This window comes from Amblyomma maculatum, chromosome 5 (assembly GCF_055883805.1).
Source record: "Amblyomma maculatum isolate TAMU_Amacu chromosome 5, ASM5588380v1, whole genome shotgun sequence".
In the NCBI taxonomy this organism is placed as follows: Eukaryota; Metazoa; Arthropoda; class Arachnida; order Ixodida; family Ixodidae; genus Amblyomma; species Amblyomma maculatum.
In genome coordinates this window covers 161,626,861-161,647,996 of record NC_139348.1, presented here as the reverse complement: position 1 = coordinate 161,647,996, position 21,136 = coordinate 161,626,861, and the positions used below count along the sequence as shown (strand labels likewise).

The following is a 21,136-nucleotide window of genomic DNA, read 5'->3' as shown; positions in this document are numbered from 1 at the left end:
CACGCAAAAGTTTATAGTTGCCTTGGTGATCTATTGTGTTTCAAATTTCGGAGACATCGTTCAAACTGACGAGAGTCAGTTTGGCTTGGGCGGTGAAAAAATAGTGTTTTCGGAAGCTGTTCACTCCTGCTTCTTTTCCACCCATAGTAGAGCATCTGTCCTACCCCGTCCAACGGATCGGGTTTAAAGGAATCAGCCAGGCGTGAGTTAAAACTTCGCGATCGCAGCGGTGATAAAAGCAGAGTTCAGTTTCTTAAGTTTTACAAATCCGAAAAAAAAAAGACAGCATATCCTCGAATACAAACCTCAATTTCTGCCTTGTCAATTAAGCGAATGCCTTAGGCATCTGTTATTTCCCTGCAATATCTGTAGTTTCGTCCGCAAGGACGAAAAAAGCAAACGCTGCTTCAGCTTCGGCTACTATATTTGCCCTCTCAGGATGTCGCCACACTTTCCAGGATTTCGTTCTGGACACGAACGGAAGTGTCATTGTCAGCAGAAGCAGCGAAGGCGAGTATTTCCAGCTTCTAGGCTATAAGTCAAGGAGATTGTTAGAGACTCCACTGTCAGACTGCTTCCCACGAATTGGCAAATCATGCGTTGCCCAAAAGATAGTGGTGGAACCTATAGGAAAAAGTTTTTCGTTGTTCCTTTCAACTTGCCTGTGCAGTGCTTTGCTCAATTATGTGAATAAATTAAGTTCTGTAAGGCCACCATTGCCTCCTAGTGCCATTAGGATTTTACGTCATCCCTGCACGCCTCGCGCATTTTCTCTTTTCTTTTTGTAGTTGCTGAAAGTGCGCACAATACAACTATCTTGAGTACCCAGGTGAACATTCGGGGGAAAAGTAATGCAGCAACAACAAAGGGCGCCTTTCGCTATAGCTAAGTGCGCTAGCCTAGGGGCGTAATCGGCCAGCCATTGGTAGCGAAAAATCACCTTGTCAGGTATTACATCATTCTTAAAGTGGCATGTAACATTTGTTGAGTATGGGTTAGTAAGAAGCCGCGTAACTTTAATGAGTTCGGAATGCCAGTGCGCTTAGGTCTGCGTATAAATTCTCCCAAGTGAATTCTGGAGACAAGTCAATTACTGCGTCACCCCAGTCTAATCCCATGAACGGAGAAGGAGGATCATCATGGCTTACTACGTCACAGGAGCTCACTGCTGGTTGACCTCCACCAATCCAAATCACAGCCAAATTCCGGGGCTCCCCCGCCTCCACAGGCTCCCCCCGCAAAACAAGTAGCCAAACCGACACCTCCACCTGCGACGCCAAAGGTGCTAACACCACCCGCGGCGTCAGACACGGAGGAGGACGCAATGATCACTGAACAGTGCAGGCCACCTCCCCCGCAGAAACGAAGAGGCGGGGAAACGGATCCGCTGGCGGCAATAGAGCGTAGACTAGACGCCAAATACGGAGCGAGACTCGAGCAGCTCGAGACCGGCATGGCCAACATCATAGGCGCCCTAAACCGAATTCAGGAACAATCTAAACAAACAAACGCGGCTCTTGCTGCTATGGCAGAAAGGCAAACAGTGAGAGAAGGGATACTTGACCAATTCCAACATGGGCAAAACGCAACCAAAGATTAATTCGACGGTATGGCAGTGGAACTGCCGAGGATTCCCGCGCAAGCGAGCGTTAGTACAACAACATCTCGAGCAAATAGTTGAAAAACCTCTAGCCGTAGCCCTACAGGAAACTGGCAAAGGAGTAATTAAATTATCAGGATATCAAGCGTTTGCTATGGACGGGGAGAACGCTCCCGGGTCACTACATTCGTCAAAAGAAACGTAGCGGTGATCGAACATGAAATTAGTTCTCGCGACATTGAGGCGGTTTTCGTTGAAATCATCACGGGCAGGAAGAAGGAACCCAGTATTTTCGTCCTAAACATATATAGCTCTCCTCAGCAGCGCAAAGTTAGGTTCAAGACATTATTTCGCAAAGCAATGAAGGCAGCCGGAGCTAACCTCCTGCTAATTGTAGGAGACTTCAACGCCTGCCACCAAGAGTGGGGATATAATAGGCAAGATCCGAAGGGCAGGCAGTTATGGGAAGATTTTCACGAATTAAACCTCACCCTGCAGACAGACTCTGGCTGCCCGACCAGAGTGGGAAACAGTGTGAGCAAAGACACAACCCCAGACTTAACATTCACCAAAAACATAGAGGAGCTTAGGTGGAAGAACACAGAGCTCAACTTTGGAAGCGATCATTACGTCCTCGAAATAACGCCTAAACGGGGAGTCAAAGTAAGACGAGAAAAGATCATCAGCGCAATCGAATGGGACAAATTCAGACAAATTAGGGAATCTGCAAACATGGCCGAAAATATTAAAAATATCGACGATTGGGCAGAAACCCTCATGCACCACGTTAAATCCGCTACCATTACCCTAGAGGGGGACGATGCACCGAAAACAGTCGACAGGAAACTCCTACACATGTGGGAAGCAAAAAAAGGTATGGAAAGACGCCTCCGGTGTCAGAGATGGAACCGAAACCTAAGGCGAAAAATAGCCAGGCACAATAAGGAAATTGAGGATTATGCAATTAAACTCTGCGAGCAAAACTGGTGTAACAGGTGCGATGAAATGGAAGGCAATATGAGCCTTTCAAAGACGTGGAGCCTGCTACGATATCTTCTTGATCCTGGCAGTTCGAAAACACAGTCAAACACAAAAATAGCAAAGGCAAGACACGCGTTCGCGGGGACTGACGCGGAACTAATAACTAAACTCGTAGACACATATGTCGGCGATACAACATCCCTCCCTCTCGGGCAATACGCGGGCCCACCGAACGAGGCCCTCGACGCGCCCATCTCAGAAGCGGAAGTTAGAACCGAAATCCTGAGCTTAAAGACGCGATCAGCTCCAGGCCCCGATGGAATAACAAATAAAATGCTACGAAACCTAGACGACGCTTCCATAACGGCACTCACCAACTACATGCAAGAAGTATGGAGTAGCGGTCGTCTTCCCCAGCAGTGGAAAACTGCAAACGTTGTGCTAATTCCAAAACCTGGCAAGCCCCCGAAATTGGAAAACCTCAGACCTATTTCTCTAACCTCATGCATTGGAAAGCTTATGGAATGCGTAATCCAAACAAGGCTAACTAATTTCATGGAGAAAAACGACCTGTGGCCGCACGAGATGGTCAGGTTCCGGCCGGGCCTGCGCACACAGGATGTAATGCTCCGATTACAACATGACATAATTGACTCGAAATCCAGAGACGCGAAGGTAATTCTAGCACTAAATCTAACAAAAGCATTTGACAACGTAAAACACCAGGCAATTCTCGCGGGACTACAGGAATTAGGAGTCGGCGAGAGGACATATAATTACGTAATGGATTTCCTGACAAACAGGACGTTGAAACTAAAGTTTCCGGACCTAGAATCCCCCACTGTCCACCTGGGAAGTAAAGGAACTCCGCAAGGCTCGGTGCTCTCCCCCTCCCTTTTTAACGTGGTGATGAGAGGCCTTCCTGTCGCTGTTAAAGTCATAAAAGACCTGAAGTTCAGCATTTACGCGGACGACGTTAATCTCTGGATGAACAATGGCAGCGATGGCAGAATAGAGGAACGCCTACAGGTGACAGCGGACACCATTGTGTCCTACGCGGCCGAAAGGGGTTTTTCGTGCTCTCCACAAAAATCCGAACTTTTCATATATAATCCAAAATCAATGAGGTGCAAGGGCGACTTTAACGTAGAAATTAAGGTCGACGGCAAAACCGTACCAAGAGTCCAGCAAATCAGAATCCTCGGACTTTTTATTCAAGAGGACGGGTGTAACGACGGAACGATAAAAAAAAAAACTCACTACCTACGCGACGCAAGTAACAGGGATATTTAGGAGGATTGCATTCAAAGGCAGAGGCCTCAAAGAGAGAAGCCTCTTGAGACTCATGCAGGCGTACATAATAAGTCGAATATGCTATGCCACACCGTTCCTCAACATCAGGACCAATGAAAAAGATAAGATAGACGCACTCATCAGGCACTGCGTCAAGAGGGCGCTGGGCCTACCCATCTCCTCTTCTACGGAACGCCTGATAGAAATGGGAGTGCATAATAGCTGGACGGAACTTGCTGAAGCGGTGAGAATCGCCCAACATGAAAGATTAAGTAGGTCGAGCACGGGTCGAACCATCTTAGAATGGGTGGGTCGAAAAATAGATAGGGGCACAGCCGACAATGTTGCCCTACCACCACAATGTCGCGAGAACATCATTGTCCGTCCTCTCCCCCGCAGCATGCACCCAGAATACCACAAGGAGAGACGGGAGAAGAAAGCAGAAGCACTGGTTAAAAGTGTAAAAGAATTCAGAGTAAAAGAAGTTGCCTACGTAGACGCTGCAAGTGGCCGATCAGGGGCGGCAGTCGCCGCGGTAGTCGATGGTAGCGGCGCACCAGTCGTCTCCGCCACCAGCCGAAGCAGAAACATAGACACGGCTGAAGAGGTCGCAATAGCGCTCGCTTGCGTCGGAACGAAGGCTAGAATTCTAAAAGCTGCAACTAAAATCGATCGCAAAATCACCCTAATTTGGGTCCCAGCACACACGTCCGTCCCCGGCAACGAGGCGGCCCATGATTTAGCCCGAGATCTCTACTTCCGGGCAAACGCGGAGCCGCCCGACTGCCAGGCGATGGACGAACGTTTACAAACCTATAAAGAAATAATCGAAAATTATATATTAGGAAGACGTCTGATGCCGCCACCGGATCCTAGCTTAAATAATAAAGAGGCCATAGCCTGGCGGCGATTACAAGCCGGAAATTTCCCGAACCCTGTCTGGTTGTTTCACACCCAGATAGATGAGAGAAAAAACGATAAATGTAAAGCCTGCGAAGCGAGGGGGACCCTCGACCATATACTTTGGGAATGCCCTTAGTCTCCGGGCGCTAGAGACAGCATTAAAAGTAGAGAAGCCTGGGTAACCCTGCTGCGAAGCGACGTCCCCGCTGACCAGCAGAAAGCCGTCCGCCTGGCGGCTGAGGCCGCGAATAACCAATGTATATTCGCCAGTCCTTAGTCGCGGAGGTTCCAGCCCCCGTTCCTCAGGCCTGCATACCAGGAGCGGGGAGTAGGGGGCCTCCTAAATCGGTGGAAATTAAAGTTTTTAATCTGCTGGTTGAGATACTCGAATTCCATGGAGTCGATTACCTCAGCTACTGTCCGCTGATGACGGTTTTCATCACTCTGGTCAAATGCTTCAACGTTGTCACATCTCGAACTACAAATTAGAATTACTACTAGAATGTTCGGTCGTGCAGCCAATCCTCCATCAGACACCCGATACCGCTTGAAGAAGCATGGGATATCGTCCGTCCTCTGGGACCGCGCGAGGCAAAGCTGCTAAGGAATTCCTCAAGGTCGATAGTGCAGGAAATATCCACACTTTGACTGGAAGGACAATTAAACGCGCGCGTTGAAAACACGAAAAGGCTTTATCTACAAAGAAAACTTATTTACAGGGTTAAATATACGCTCATCTCACCCGATCTCGTTCACGCAGTGAAGCAACCGCATATGCTGTGCTTGACGCCAGAGCCAAATCCTCAGTTACATTCCAAGCACATGGTGGTGCAGTTAACAACACACCCATAGATAGAGACACGAAGGGGGGAGTGTGAGGGGGGTTGGGGGGGGGGGGGGGTCCGTATTATCGCGCAGCCAGTTTTGTAGATTTCGCGCGCCATCTTTTCTATCCAATACCATGCAGCTGAAGTGGATAGGTTTTGTGTCTAGAACTCTGCTTTTCGTTCCCTCCAACCGTTTTTGTGCCATTTGGCTGCCCTGCATGTGGCCTGAGGGTTCACAAAACGACGCTGTGGACAAAGATGCCTTTCAGTATAGACTTGTAAGGTATTCTTGTATTCTTCGACGACTCACCCCAGCCAGTTGGAGACAAGAGCAAATGACACTTGCAGACGGCCGCGGGCGCCGTAAAGTAAAAAGCAGAACCGGCAACGAGATGTGGCACCGACGGGACCGCTCCACCCGAATAGAGCCCACATATCGTGCGTATCTGCCCACTGTAAAGGGTTGCGGGCCTCTAATTGAAACCAGCGGAGCTGAGTTGCTCCTCGGTCGAGAACACGTGAAAACGGCCGAGCTTATCGGTGGTGGTCAGCGAGCTTTCAACGAATATGAGGGACCTTAGCGTGGTAATCAAGCTACGTAGTTCTTTTAATGCCAGTGCATAAAAGATGTCAAATTCAAGGGTCACCCCATTCTGGACGCGCACGCCATCGGCCGATCTATCATTGGGCCACTAAGGCGTAAAGAAGCGGGGGCCGACAAACCAGCTGCAGGAGTTGCTGCTCCGAACAGCGGGAGGATAAAAGCTTCGACTTGCAGACATCTCACTTCTGGCCAGAGACCAGCCCGCTTGATACGGCCTCTTCAGGGGCACCAATGAGGTGTGATTTAATACCAGGCCTCTCCGGGCGCCGGACGAACTGTTAATATGCCTTCTAGCCACTTTCAAGCACAGAAGGTGCCGGCGAGCGCCTGGTGGACTTTTTACAAACCCCGGTGCTGCGCCGCATGGCTTGGTGCACTGAGGGGAAGCCTCGGCGTCGGACAAATCTGGACATGACGCCCCAGCCCGCCAACATGTGTCCCCTCCTCACTCGCCCCCCTCGCGCCACGGCAGATTCCCGACTACTGTGCCGGAGTACCCGGGTTCGAACCCGACCTCGGCGGCTACGTTTCGATGGAGGCGAAACGAAGAGGCGTCGTGTGCTGTGCGATGTCAGCGCACGTTAAATATCCCCAGGTGGTCGAAATTACTCCGTAGCCCTCCACTACGGCTCCTCTTTCTCTCTTTCCACTTTCACTCCCACCTTACTCCCTTCCCTTACGGCGCGGTTGCGGTGTCCACAAAAAAAAGCGAGACAGTTACCGCGCTTTTCCCTTCCTATAAATAAATCAGAAGCGGGAGACTAGCGGGCTCGCCGTTAACTGCTTCATCCGAATCGGAGAATTGAAGTGACCACGGTGTCCTGGCCGATACACGCAGGAGCGTTCCACTCGGAAGAGAGAACATCCGTCGAGTACTGTGCTGCTCGCCCAGAGGGCACGTGGTGGAATCTCCCTGGCCGTCACTGTGTTCACGAAGACAGTCGCGTGTAGTCAGTAGCTTTCAGCGCCCGTGCCGATATTGTCTTGTACCATGATTGTAAATAATGTATAAGGTCATCTTTTGTTCACCTCATCTCCTGGACTCGGAGAAGCTTTCCTGGTTAACCTCTCTGCCTTCCCTCTCTTTCTCTCTCTCTCTCTCCCGCACCCGAGACGCGACAGGAGTAGCAGTAATTGTCACGCTACTTAGTAGTGCAATGTTGTTGTCGTGGCTGTAGGAAGAAGGAAAAGAAAATGCATGGGCCTGCACCGCCGGGATGGTGCAGTGGTAAGACGCCCGACTACTGTGCCGGAGTACCCGGGTTCGAACCCGACCTCGGCGGCTGCGTTTCGATGGAGGCGAAACGAAGAGGCGTCCGTGTGCTGTGCGATGTCAGCGCACGGTAAAGATCCCCAGGTGGTCGAAATTTATCCCTAGCCCTCCACTACGGTTCCTCTTTCTCTCCACTTTCACTCCCATCTTCCTCCCTTCCCTTACGGCGCGGTTGCGGTGTCCACAGAAAACAAGTGAGACAGTTACCACGCCTTTCCTTTCCTATAAATAAATCAATGCACGGGCCTGCTACTCGCTCTGTAGCTGAGCCACCTCCGCTGCCTCGTGCGGACAGAAGAAAGTAGAAAAGAAAGAAAAAGAAGAGGGAGAGAAAGACGCGCGCCACAACAGCCATCGTCCACCACCTAAGCGGTGGCGGGTGCAATGACGGCCTACAAGATAAAAAAAAATGCCTACGATTATGTTACTTCCTAATGCGAAATTTGAACGCAGCTCATCAGCTGTTTCACCTTTTCGATAAATTGAGGCAAAGATTTCGAGCAAGACACTTAAGTACAATTACAAACTTTTTTTTTTATTTCTCACACGTATTCCTTCAAGAAACACTCCACCTAACAGTTCTTCGGTGTCATGTAAGAAGCTTTGTGGTCGGAGAAATGAACAGAGCAATTGAGTTATCGGGAGGTTGCGGGAGCCAGCGCGTGGGTCCATAGGAACGTTGCGCAACGAACAGATAGCAGCGACTGACTGATGCCGCTGATGCCACTATACTCGGGGACACTTTCTTGGCAATGGAACCAAAGCTACAGAGCCGAAACGCATCATCTTCCTACACAGCTGAATATAGTCCCTAGTTTCATGAGCAGTTTCTGCAAAAACAAATTGAAATCATAGCGCTAGTTATTTACGGTATATTTCTTATAACAGAACCGTTTTTCCAAAATGAAGCTGTTATACCTAAAACATTTGTCTTGGTTCCACCGGGTTTTCTCGTGTGATGTCTGTCGCGGGTTTTCGAGACTGCCCCGACTTTGCAAACAAGATGGCGATTGTCGCCTGTTCGGGTCGTTCCGGTTCTGGTTCGTCCGCTCCGCAACGCGCAACGGTCGGGAGCGTTTTCACCAAACAAGATTCGAGTCAAGTTCAAGAGACGCTGGCTGTCGAAGCAAACGAAAGAAATGATCTGCAACGTCTATGCAGGCCGAAAGCCGCGCGGTTGGACTACATGGCGGAGCGACACGTTTAAAGACGCCCACCTACCTTTGCGCCGATTGCCAAGAAAACGTGTCCCCGAGTTTTTTTTTTTTTTTATAGCGAGTGAAACGAGTGAGAACGGGATGCACGCACCGTGATCCGCTTAACGAGGTGGTGGTGGTGGTGGTGACAAACGTTTATTGATCCAAAAGGGGTGGATGTATGCATCGGCCAGATCTATGAACATCCAGCCCTTACAGATACTGGGTGGGGTCCCTAGTACGGGACCCCAGTGGCGTCGGCCGCTGCCCGGCGCGCTCGACCAAGGCCTTTTGGGCCTGCAGGTCATAGCACCCGAGCAGGGTCGCCTCCCAGTCCTCCCGAGTGGGGTTGGGGTGAGGAGGAACAGCTGGGTTGGATGGGCAAGCCCACATCATGTGGTAGATGTCCGAAGACTTCTCCGCACAATGCGGACAACTGCCCGTGAAGGAGGGATTAAAATGTTTTAGTGCTGCCGGGCACAGCAGAGTGTTGGTATAAAGACGGAGTAGAAGCCGCTCCTCCGTCTTAGATAGACCTTTACTCGGGCGAGGGTAAAGGCTATGACAAGATTGATAATAAAGAACAATGTCTTTAAAAGAATACGCGGGTTCGAATTCGAGATCCTGATCTAGGGGGTCGAGATGGGAAGCCCGGAAAGAGAGCGCGCGGGCGGCGGCGTCGGCTGCCTCATTCCCCTCGAGACCCATATGAGCAGGAGCCTATACTATATACCGGTAAGCAGGGTCCTCGGTGTAGGTGCAATTTTGAAGTAGTCGGTAGGCTAAGTATGGCGCCCAGCCTTGTCGACGTTCCGACAGGCCCCTCGCGAGTTGAAGATAATTGTTTTAGAATCAGTGTGGGTAGCTGCCAGCGCAATGGCGACCTCCTCCGCGTGGGTTATGTCACGGGCGCGAAATGTAAGCCCGTTAACAGTTTTGGACTGGTGGACCACTGCGGCCGTGTACCATCCCCCATGGTGGGGGTCGGAGGCGTCCACGTAGTAAATGCCGGGTTTCGACCCATAATCGCGGCCCAGGGCTTCCGCCCGCGCTAGGCGCCGGCCATTGTGGTCTTCACGTGTCATGTTTTTAGGAAGAGGGCGTACGTGGAGGGCGCATCTCCACTCGAAAGGGAGGCGTACACGATCTTCCATAAGGGTGGTATGTTGGATGTGTAGCCGGGCAAGGAGGCGGAGACCCGACAGTGTCTTAGAAAGACGTGTGTATTGGTTGGTTAAGTGAGCCTCTTGGATCTCCCGGAACGTATTCACCATGCCCAGGCCCAGTAGACGCTGGTTGGAGGTGTTCACGGGGAGATCGAGGGCTCTCTTAAAAATTTTGCGCAGGACGACTTCGAGTGCATCCTCATCTTGTTTCCGAAGGTGGAGGCAAGGAGTCGAATACAAGATTCGACTGCTCACGAATGCATGCGCCAGCCGCAAGGCGTCTTTGCACCGCAACCCCCCACGTTTGTTAGAAACCCGGCGGACCATGCGGCCCACCTGGTCCCCCACCTTACGGAGTTTCGCCAAGGTAGTGTCCGACCGTCTATGTTGATGAATGAAGAGCCCTAGTACCCGGACTTCTGTGCGTTCAGGAATTGATCCTGTCTCTAAAAAGAGCTCAATTTTGACCGTACACTTCGGTGAGGGGCGTATGTGTACAAATTCAGATTTTTGAAGGGAGCATTGAAGGCCGCAGCGGCGAGCATAACGGTCCACTATGGTTGCCGCTTGCTGCAGGTTGTCCTCAATATCTCCAAGAGAACCTTGCCTGGACCACAGGGTGATGTCATCGGCATACAGCGCATGCTGCACACCAGCGACAGCACCCAACTGGGCCGGCAGGTGCATCATAGCCAGATTGAATAAGAGAGGAGACAGCACTGCACCCTGTGGTGTTCCTCTGGTTCCAAGTTCGAACGGGCCATGTTCCGTGTCCTGGATTTTAATGCAGGATTGGCGATCCCTCAAAAATTGCCGAATGTATCTGAATGCGTTGCGTCCGCAACCGGTTTGTGAAAGATTAATGAGTATTACCTCATGAGTAGCATTGTCGAAGGCTCCTTTCAAGTCTAAGGCGAGTATGACCCTGTCGTTGTGAGGGCATTCGACCGGGTCAAGAACGTCGCGTTTCGGCAACCGGAGATTGATTTATAGGAAGGGAAAGGCGCGGTAACTGTCTCACTTGTTTTATATGGACACCTCAACCGCACTTAAGGGAAGGGAGGAAGGTGGGAGAGAAAGGGGAAAGAGAGAAAGAGGAGCCGTAGTGGAGGGCTACGGAGTAATTTCGACCACCTGGGGATCTTTAACGTGCGCTGACATCGCACAGCACACGACGCCTCTTCGTTTCGTCTCCATCGAAACGCAGCCGCCGAGGTTGTGTTCTAACCCGGGTACTCCGGCACAGTAGTCGGGCGTCTTAATACTGCGCCACCCCGGAGAGCATCCTCGCCTCCACTTAGGAAGAGGGGAGGGGGCTTCTCTTTCTGCATGGCGGCGGTTCTACGCAGCACATTGTCTTGACTCGCTAGCGGCGTCAGCGGCATCAGTCAGTCCATCCATAACTACAGCGCAAAACGACAGGACAGAGATGAAGGAGGGACACCACACAGTGCTGCGAACAAAAGGGCCCTTTATACGAGAAATGAAGTTCGACAAAAGCATTTGTTGGGCGAATTGGTGTTTTGGTCAATATCACAAACAAAAGGGCCCTTTGTACGAGAAATGAAGTTCGACAAAAGCATTTGTTGGGCGAATTGGTGTTTTGGTCAATATCACAAACAAAAGGGCCCTTTGTACGAGAAATGAAGTTCGACAAAAGCATTTGTTGGGCGAATTGGTGTTTTGGTCAATATCACAAACAAAAGGGCCCTTTGTACGAGAAATGAAGTTCGACAAAAGCATTTGTTGGGCGAATTGGTGTTTTGGTCAATATCACAAACAAAAGGGCCCTTTGTACGAGAAATGAAGTTCGACAAAAGCATTTGTTGGGCGAATTGGTGTTTTGGTCAATATCACAAACAAAAGGGCCCTTTTTACGAGAAATGAAGTTCTACAAAAGCATTTGTTGGGCGAATTGGTGTTTTGGTCAATATCACAAACAAAAGGGCCCTTTGTACGAGAAATGAAGTTCGACAAAAGCATTTGTTGGGCGAATTGGTGTTTTGGTCAATATCACAAACAAAAGGGCCCTTTGTACGAGAAATGAAGTTCGACAAAAACATTTGTTGGGCGAATTGGTGTTTTGGTCAATATCACAAACAAAAGGGCCCTTTGTACGAGAAATGAAGTTCAACAAAAGCATTTGTTGGGCGAATTGGTGTTTTGGTCAATATCACAAACAAAAGGGCCCTTTGTACGAGAAATGAAGTTCGACAAAAGCATTTGTTGGGCGAATTGGTGTTTTGGTCAATATCACAAACAAAAGGGCCCTTTGTACGAGAAATGAAGTTCGACAAAAGCATTTGTTGGGCGAATTGGTGTTTTGGTCAATATCACAAACAAAAGGGCCCTTTGTACGAGAAATGAAGTTCGACAAAAACATTTGTTGGGCGAATTGGTGTTTTGGTCAATATCACAAACAAAAGGGCCCTTTGTACGAGAAATGAAGTTCGACAAAAGTATTTGTTGGACGAATTGGTGTTTTGGTCAATATCAGAAACAAAAGGGCCCTTTGTACGAGAAATGAAGTTCGACAAAAGCATTTATTGGGCGAGTTGGTGTTTTGTCCTGTCCTGTCGTTTGCGCTGTAGTTATGGATCATCGAAAACACCAACTCGCCCAGCAAAAGCTTTTATCCGGCGACCACTCCCCCTCCACCCCCTTCTCCTTTCCTCGTGTTCTCCGACTGCTGCGCGCGCTCCTGCCCCTATCGTTCGCCGCTGAGTGTACCCCGCCCTCTTCCTGCGAGGCTCCGGTTGCCGAAGCGCCGGCTCGAACTGGGGGCCTGAAAGGGGGGTGGAACTGGTTACGAGGCTGACGACACCGACGCCGTCACGAAACCCAGGAACGGGCGCCAAAGAGCTGCGCTATAAAATTCGGTGGCAGTCTAGCCCCCGCCGTATGCGGCGTTGACCTACCAGTCCCAGCCTCGTAGGGCCAGGAACAGCCACCCTTCACCCTAGCAGTGCAATCTGCATGCACAGTATATACGAACAAGCCACATAGCCAAGCATATCGAGACTCCCTCCTTGACAAATATATGATGTACAACAGCCCTGCCACTTCGATCGGCACATGCGGTGAAATATACTGCACGGCGGGCCATAATGGCAAATCAGGAGCATATGGAGGTAACAGTTTCTATAATGTGCTTATCACTAGCTGCTTCAGACTACATATTGGAAACATGCATGTGCAAGCCAGATAGGGGAGGATTTTCAACAATTTTTAATGCCCATGATAAAAACAAGGCACATCAAGGTGAATATGGGAAGTTTTTCTGTGTGTGGCCTGCACAATAAACGGGGCCTTATGGAGCTGCAAGCGCCAACTTTAGTTTTTTGGCCACTGAAGCGACAGGCAGGGCTGCACACATGGCCGCAATGCACGTGTTCGTGAACACGGAGAGGGAATTCAGATACGTCTAGTGCGCAACAGCAGCAACACTCAGACTTTCGCATTACTTCAGTGCAAGTTATGTAATGCTTTAATATTTTTGAAAATATGACTGCCATTATAGCGAATTTACATTTTGGAATTTACATATGGGAAGTTTTTCTGTGTGTGGTCTGCACAATAAACGGGGCCTTATGGAGCTGCAAGCGCCAACTTTAGTTTTTTGGCCACTGAAGCGACAGGCAGGGCTGCACACATGGCCGCAATTTTAAATTTAAATTTTTTAAATTTTTAAATTTAAACCCCAATTTAAATGTTCCCATTTATATTGGATAGGAATGTATACGCATTTCCCCAATATTATATTAATAATTAGAGCATTCATTGAACTCTGTTGCATAGACTACACCAATGGTCATCGGTTATATGCTTAGGAGATATGACGCACTATGACAACGCACAAAACAAGAACTACCGCGGGTAGGCCTTATGAACACACAAAAGAGGCCGACATAAATATAAATCGTTTATTCTTCTCTTCAACAAACAGAGCAGAGATGTATTTTACAGAGAAGGAGGGAAAGTTTATATATATATACGTGAGTGGTGCGTGTGATGAGAGAGGCGGCGAAAAGAAAAGTGAAGCCGATGCACACATACACGCACGCTCAGAGAGAGAGATGACCCCCTTCAATTGCAATATCCTAAATTTGTCTCTCCTAAGCGGAGATATGACTAGCAGAAAAAAAGTTGTGTATGTGTGTGTGTGCTAAATGTATGTTCACTCTTCGGAAGGCATGAAATACCTCCCATTCCTGTAGTACCAAAATGGCAACAGTCTCAAAACTGAGAAAGCTCACTGCATGTCAACCTTCTGTGGTGTCAAACTTCTTTCTTGTGGCCATGCCAGCAGCAGGTCATAAATACAGTGCTATGACTTAAAATATACAAGCTTCACCTAATAGCACTTGTTCAAAATGCTATGCTCATTCGTTAAATGTTACGTGTGATGCATCAGAAAGGCTATGCTAGGAACCCTGCGACTCAAGCAGTCCGGTCCGATATCAAAGCCACAACGGCTGCTCCTTACGTTTAGCGGAGTATAAACACCTAATTTTTGGGTTCGTGTTTTATCCCTTGTAATGATGCTTCAGATATTACTGCAGACTGATCAACACGTGAGATATGCCTATGACCGCTGAATAATTTGTTATCGATTTTCTTTTCTCACCTGTTTCACTTTCAGTTTCAACAGCTGAACAATGGCTGTGACGTCAAAGTCAAGTTTAGGTCACGTGAGGAATGAGAAAAAACGTGATATAACTGTTTCTACGTCGTTTGAACTTACTACAATGCTAAAAACCCAGCCTGCCTCAAGAACAGGAATCACAATATGTCAAGATCATATAGAGTCATTGATCATATCGCTGTTTTTTTTTTATCCCGCGCATGACCTAGACTTGACTGTGACGTCACAGCCATCATTCAGCTCTTAAACCAAAACTGGTGAGTAAAGAAAATTCAATCAAATTATTTTGTAGTTGTAGGCAAAAACCGCATGTTGATCCATATATACACGAATGTTTTATGTATTATTAAGAAGAAGAAAACTTCAACCAAAATTTTGTGTCTATATTCCTTTTAAGTATAATCCCAACTTTTCATAAACATTTTTAGTCAAAGTTCTTGCCCATGAACAAGCCTCCTTTTAGTTATGCAGGTCAGACTTTAAAGAAGAATCAGGAATAATACATTTTTAAATTTAAACCCCAATTTAAATGTTCCCATTTATATTGGATAGGAATGTATACGCATTTCCCCAATATTATATTAATAATTAGAGCATTCATTGAACTCTTGTCTGTGTCTAGAAACCAAAAGGAAGCATGACTGCAAGATGCATCTAGTGATGGTTAACAATACATCAGGGCGTAGCTTAGGTTCGTATCTGCTTATTCCTGGTCGAAGACCTAATGGAAATTCGTCTCCCTTTATGCATGCCAGTTCTCAGTACTGACTCTTCAGACCACGCACTTGGATAACCTGTGTAGTCTACACAGCCTGCTCACAAGCCGCAACACCCCTTTTGTTGTGGTGTGATAGGTCAATATTTTTTACCCCTCTGGAATCTCTACTGTGAAAAGAAAACTGGCAACAGTACCATAATTTTGGAAATCTCACAGCTGTTAGGCTGCTTTAAACAAATGCCAGATGCAATTTTAAGAAACTGCCTATATGTTACAATAAAACACCTTTCCCTATACATACCGACACACTGTGGAATGTAACTCAAAGCAAACAAATGCACCAATTTGCATGCACGCGCAACAAGCTTCTGCAAACAGGTCTGCAGGTGTAGGCACTTGGTGCAATGCCAAGCCAGAGGGTGATCAAGTCAAAGGAAGGTTAGCCCCACGTTTGATGCATTCTTTACAGCACAATGCTCAATTTCTTTCTCAAGGTGCCCTTTAAAATAGATAGAGGCAAAGAACACATCCATTCATCCCGTCTAAAGCAAGTGGTTAGAATACTATAAATGAATATGTTTCTCAAAACCAACCATGAAGTAACGTCACTTCCCTGTAAACAATTCGGGAAAGTGATGCAGTGAAAACTGGCTTGGACAAAAGAAAAACATCATCACACTGCTGCAGCCCCAGCATGAGGGGAGGAATTCCAAAACACGGCCAATAAGCTGCAATCACAACCTTGGCTCCTCTTTGCAAGTCTAGCAAAATATGCTGTTAAATTTTGAGCCCCATGAGGACTTTGTGTTGCTAGCATAAGGGTGCCTACAGCATGGGTGTAGGAATAATGAAATACAAACTTTTTCACAGTATGCTCATCAGCAGCCACATCAAAGCTTTGTTTTTCCATGCTCCCCCAGCCCAGGTACAGAAAAATATGAACGAGTTGGCAAGAACCTAGAGCTACAAGGCAAAAGTCACAAAAGGGAGGAAACCCTTACACCATGTTCTTTTCCACATCATGTCTCATGTTGCCACTGCTTTTTTGCAGCAATGTTACAACAAATGAGAGTCATGCAGCTTCCCTTTTACATGAAAGTCGACCTTTTCTTGCCATACGAAAATCTGGAAACTTGGGGCAAGTGCACGGATAGCTGCGTGCACCAAGTGCTTCTGAAATTTGGTACCGACCCCCTGAGAAAGTCTGGAACACTGAACAGATAAAACCACATATCCTAACCTAAATATTTCGCTCAGAGGAGGATAGGAAAATCACCAAAGCTGCCGAAAACATACAGACAGCCACATGTCGCAAACTGCATTCAGAAAATGCCATGTCTTTCATTTACAGGTACCCATTCTGAGATACTGTGCACAATGTTACTATTATCGGAGTACTGATAGCTCACATGCTTCAAAGGTATTAGGTACCGAAAACGGTGAGGGTGCCTGCCGCAATGGGACCAATCAGCCTGCACTGTCAGAGCGCGTATGAGTTCCCAGTAACCTGGTAATAACACGGCACGTAATATGCGAAGAGGTACCCGTTATCTACACTTTCCCAGTCGTCTTATTCGGTATCCAAGAAAGGTAACGAAATCCCTATTTTGACACCATAGAAGACCAGACATTACAGACTTAAAATGCAGCTAACGAGGACTTACAATTAAACAAACTTGAAGGGGATAAATATATGAAACTTGCCGCATTTACATTGCCGATGTAATTGTCGAATAAACTGATCTACGTGTTCAAACTTCTATGCAGCGTAAACAATCGGGCAGTGGCTGCAACGATAATTTCATGCAAAGCGGCAACAGTTTGAATGAAGAGCTGTTTGGCATCGTCAGGTGATCATTCGGCAACAATGACAGCATAAATTTCTCTGTACTCCCCAACAGCACAACGAGGAGAAGCTTGAACTTTCAAACTACAATTATGTCACCAATTTTAACACTAACTGAAAACTACTTTAGACTCTTTCCCTACATATTGAATCTCATCCAAATGTTGAAAAACCAGATCAGTTTCTTTCTATGCATCTTTGCTGGAATTATGTATTAGCAGCTGTATTCTATCTTTAAATGCCATTGTCGTCATGCGTGTCAGCGGGAACGATGGGATGATAAAAAAATGATTATGCTCATTTGTCAGGGTGTCTAGCAAACCACTATTTTCAAAATCACACACTTTTTGAGGTTTTCCACGATTATTTCAGTTCAAATTCCTTAAGGAGTGAAGAGGATAAAAAATGTAGCTGCTGATAACAATGAATAAGTCACAACAAAAAGCTATTTATTAATCACATTTTTCTAAAACTTAAAATGTGAAAAAGCTGTCGTTAATGTCAATGGCTGTTAAGAACATCAAAAGTTTACTGAAAATTAAAAGCGCACTGATGCCAGCCTCAGAGCCCGCGAGCTGCTCACCGCACAAACAGCCGAGCCAATCCAATCCAATATGGCTGCATGTGCGTGCTTGGTAGCAATGCTCGCCGATCGCTTTCACGCTGGCCGCTACCGGCGTGGTTATTCCTGCTTTTTCTTGTGTACTACTCTCATGCAGCGCTTCCACATATTTTACTGAGTACCCACCTCACGTGCATATTGGTTATTCTATTGTGGCAGCTCAGCCATGCGCTGCCATTATTGTAATATATTGCGCCTTGCCTTGCGGCCGCGCACTGGCGAGACAGCACAAAAAAAAAAAAAAAAATGAATGAATAACATAATTGCTATGCGCCAGCTTAAAATGAAAATGCACTGCAGAATATTGTGTCATTTTCCCTGACTTGGCGAAATTTTTCATGGCGTCCCTGATGTTTCACCGATTTTTCCTGGTGCATAAAATTTCTGACAATTCACGCTTTCCCCAGTTGCTAGACGCCCTGTTTGCACAATTCCGACAACCTTGCCCTGCACTTGGAACATGCATTGAACAAAGTTTTGTTGCTCTTCTATGACACCAATACATACCGCAATGACACCAATACATACTCCAATATTAGAAATTAATTCCACAGGCAATTACGACCTCAGTCAATTATGTAGACTTTGACTGAGGCACAGCATTTGTATGAATGGAAAAACCTCACTGCATCATTTTTCCTATAATAAACTGTTCTCATGACTGCTGATAAAGTGCCTGAAAGAAAATCCCATCAGCTGTGTGGCATCCTTATTACTGACCAAACCACAAAGTTATTGATTCTACTACTAATCACTGCAAAGCTGAACCAAGGTCTGCAATGCTTCCAATGCCCCGTGGCAAAATTTCCCATGGTCAGCCAGACATCCACTGACGGAACATGACAGTGTCCCTCTTGCTTCAAAGTCTGCCTTTGTTTTGGAGTGCTTCATGCAAATCTCTGCACAGTATTTCCGTTGCGTAGACTCGCAGTAGTGATGATCCGGCAAATCGCAATGTCGGGACCTGTTTTGGAGATGCTTTGTGGAAACCTCACTATGGAAATGTTGCCTGCAATAAGCATCAGGATGGTAGTCCTCTTCCATCAGCAGTATTACATTTCATTCATCTGCAATGTGTGAAAAGGGCTCAGAGCAATGATTCACAGCTATGCCGGCCACTACAAGCCCCACTTCTGCGAGATATGTGACACAGTGTCAGGAATTTTTCACCTCCAATGCAAGTTTCACGCGTTTCCCCTTTGAGGACACGGTTATCCCCATGACCTGAGATATGACGCAACAAATGAAGGAAGGCAACGCTACACTGCTGCAGCTGTGAAACCTTTGATGCAAAAGGTATCGCGCAGTTGTGCCTACGCTCAAAATCTAGAATTCTGAACACTACTACTGACACTTTCATGCACTAATGGATGTGTATGGCTCACACCTCCAAGACAATGTCAAACTGGTTGACCCGATTCCTTAAAATATAAGCTCAGAGCCAGCTTCAAAGATATGCGAATGAACCTACAATGCTGAACTTCACTGCACACTTTTGCACATTCAACGCCTTAATCAGAATGAAACTGAAAGGCTTATCATGTACACAATCCTGTTCTTGAAGCTGTGATTCTCAGCTAAAAGTAAGGGAGTGCGAGAACGCCCTCAGCATCTCCCGTGTCAACAAAGAAAAACTAAATGTTCCTTTTTCTATGAGCATGGCTGCCCTAGCCCAGATGTTAGATGCCTCGGTTAAAATTCTCCTTGAGTATACACATGAAACAGGATGGAAGGCACCAAAATGACAGATCGTGCTCACTAAGACGGCAGCCAGCTGCTATGACTACAGCAAAAAGGCAGGTCCTCAATGCCACACCTTGCAAGCACAATGGCTAGCCCAAGTTGAGTGTTCAACCATGAGTGAACAGAAAAGCCAGCCACAACAAAACGAGCAGAGAGTAAACGGTGTCTTAACAACATAGCTTTTTGAAACACACGAGACATAGACACACTAAACAACACAAGTTGCTCCCTCTCCTTGCTCCTTTGCTTCCGGTGTGCAATGGCATAAGGGTATTAGTATAAGCTTGCCTGATTAACCAGCCTGAGCAACAATTTCTCAGGCTTACGGGGCCCTCGCAGCGCCAGTTGCCTGTCGACAACGCTGTCTCAAGAATCAAGAAACGCTTTTTTTTTTAAGTATGGTGTATGCATGTTACATTGTGTTTTCTTGACACCTCATGCACCAGAATTACCAACACACATGCAAAGAACACTGGCAGCACTAAAAAAAAATGCGTGTCCCATCCATCCAGTTCAAGTGGCAAGCGCGGGAGCTCCTGACAGGCTGCGCAGAGTGCCTCAACCAACACGCAATGCATCGAACGTCGTCCAGGCCCAACCACTTAGTTTAAAACGCCTGTCAGCAAAAATACTGAAGGCTCCACCCGATTCTGTTTTGTCTCTTTGGCTTGCCATGGGGCTCAGTCGACCGTTCGTGCCATGCGTGACAAGTTGAGTGAGACGGGTACGCTTCGCCATCGCAGAATGTCCACTCCAGCCCTTGAATTTTGATAGCACTGACACTTCACAGCAAGGATGACATTCAGTAGCATGGTGTGGCACATAACACAAAGCTCAGAGACAAGAGCAGGCCACAATGGAGACACAACTTAAGGCTTGCCAAGCACTGACGGCAGAAGAGGACGATGCTAGATGCACTGCAAGGTAAAAAAGGAAGGGAGGAGGGGGAAATGGGAAAGGAGGAATGCGTTGTCACACTGGTGGTAGTGCTGTTGTCGTCCAGTGTATGCCTGTAGTGGTGGTGCTTGTGTGTCGCTGAGTCTGCCGGGCAGCCGTCATCACGATCATAATGCAGTGGCGCAAGTGTCGACGGGGCAGTCCACTTCTCCAGAATCCATGTGGCTTTCCTCTTCAATGACATAGCTCACCTTGTACTTCAGACGCACCTTTTCCTGGACGAGCAGTGGAAAAAAATTAATTGTGTGCCATGGCAGCACACACAGCGCTGCAGGAAGTCAAAAAAGATATTTTACTCCAATGAGACAAATGGGTAGGTCAAATTTAAAGGTAAATTTAAATTTAACGGATAGGTAAATTTAAATCATTTTTAACATGCCGCTCCTTTCAACTGCATGCAAACAATTGGGATGATATCTTACCGCTAATTTCATATCCATCCCCTCCCCACTGACTGAGACGTCTGGCTGGACCCTCTCGTTAAACGTGCTCAATCGACGCGAGCAGACAGGGTGCAGTCTTGACCTGTTTCCTTTGTTTTCTCTTACATGTTGATGCATATCGAGTTAAGGGGAAAAGGAGGATCATTAATTTTGCTCGCCGATGTCTTCAATTTTAATGAACAGAGACAAGTAACGATTTACTGATCATTTTGAGCATATCTGCTAGCCTTATTAAATGCCTTCTTATGATCTGTGTACAGAATGGGCATACACTGCAGAAAGTGAATTAATTAGGATTCAGGGATGCCGAACTTTTTGA

At 47.3% G+C, this 21,136-nt stretch overlaps 1 protein-coding gene across 1 annotated transcript in view; it reads right to left on the bottom strand.

Moving 5' to 3' along the window:
* Positions 1–13,752: 13,752 nt before the first annotated feature.
* Positions 13,753–21,136, bottom strand: part of Gga (ADP-ribosylation factor-binding protein Gga) — a 75,227-nt gene continuing 67,843 nt past the window's right edge. Inside the window, exon 16 of the mRNA XM_084604890.1 lies at positions 13,753–20,589. Within this exon, the coding sequence (XP_084461016.1) occupies positions 20,482–20,589 (108 nt within the window). The 3' untranslated portion in view covers positions 13,753–20,481. The remainder of the gene's footprint in view (positions 20,590–21,136) is intronic.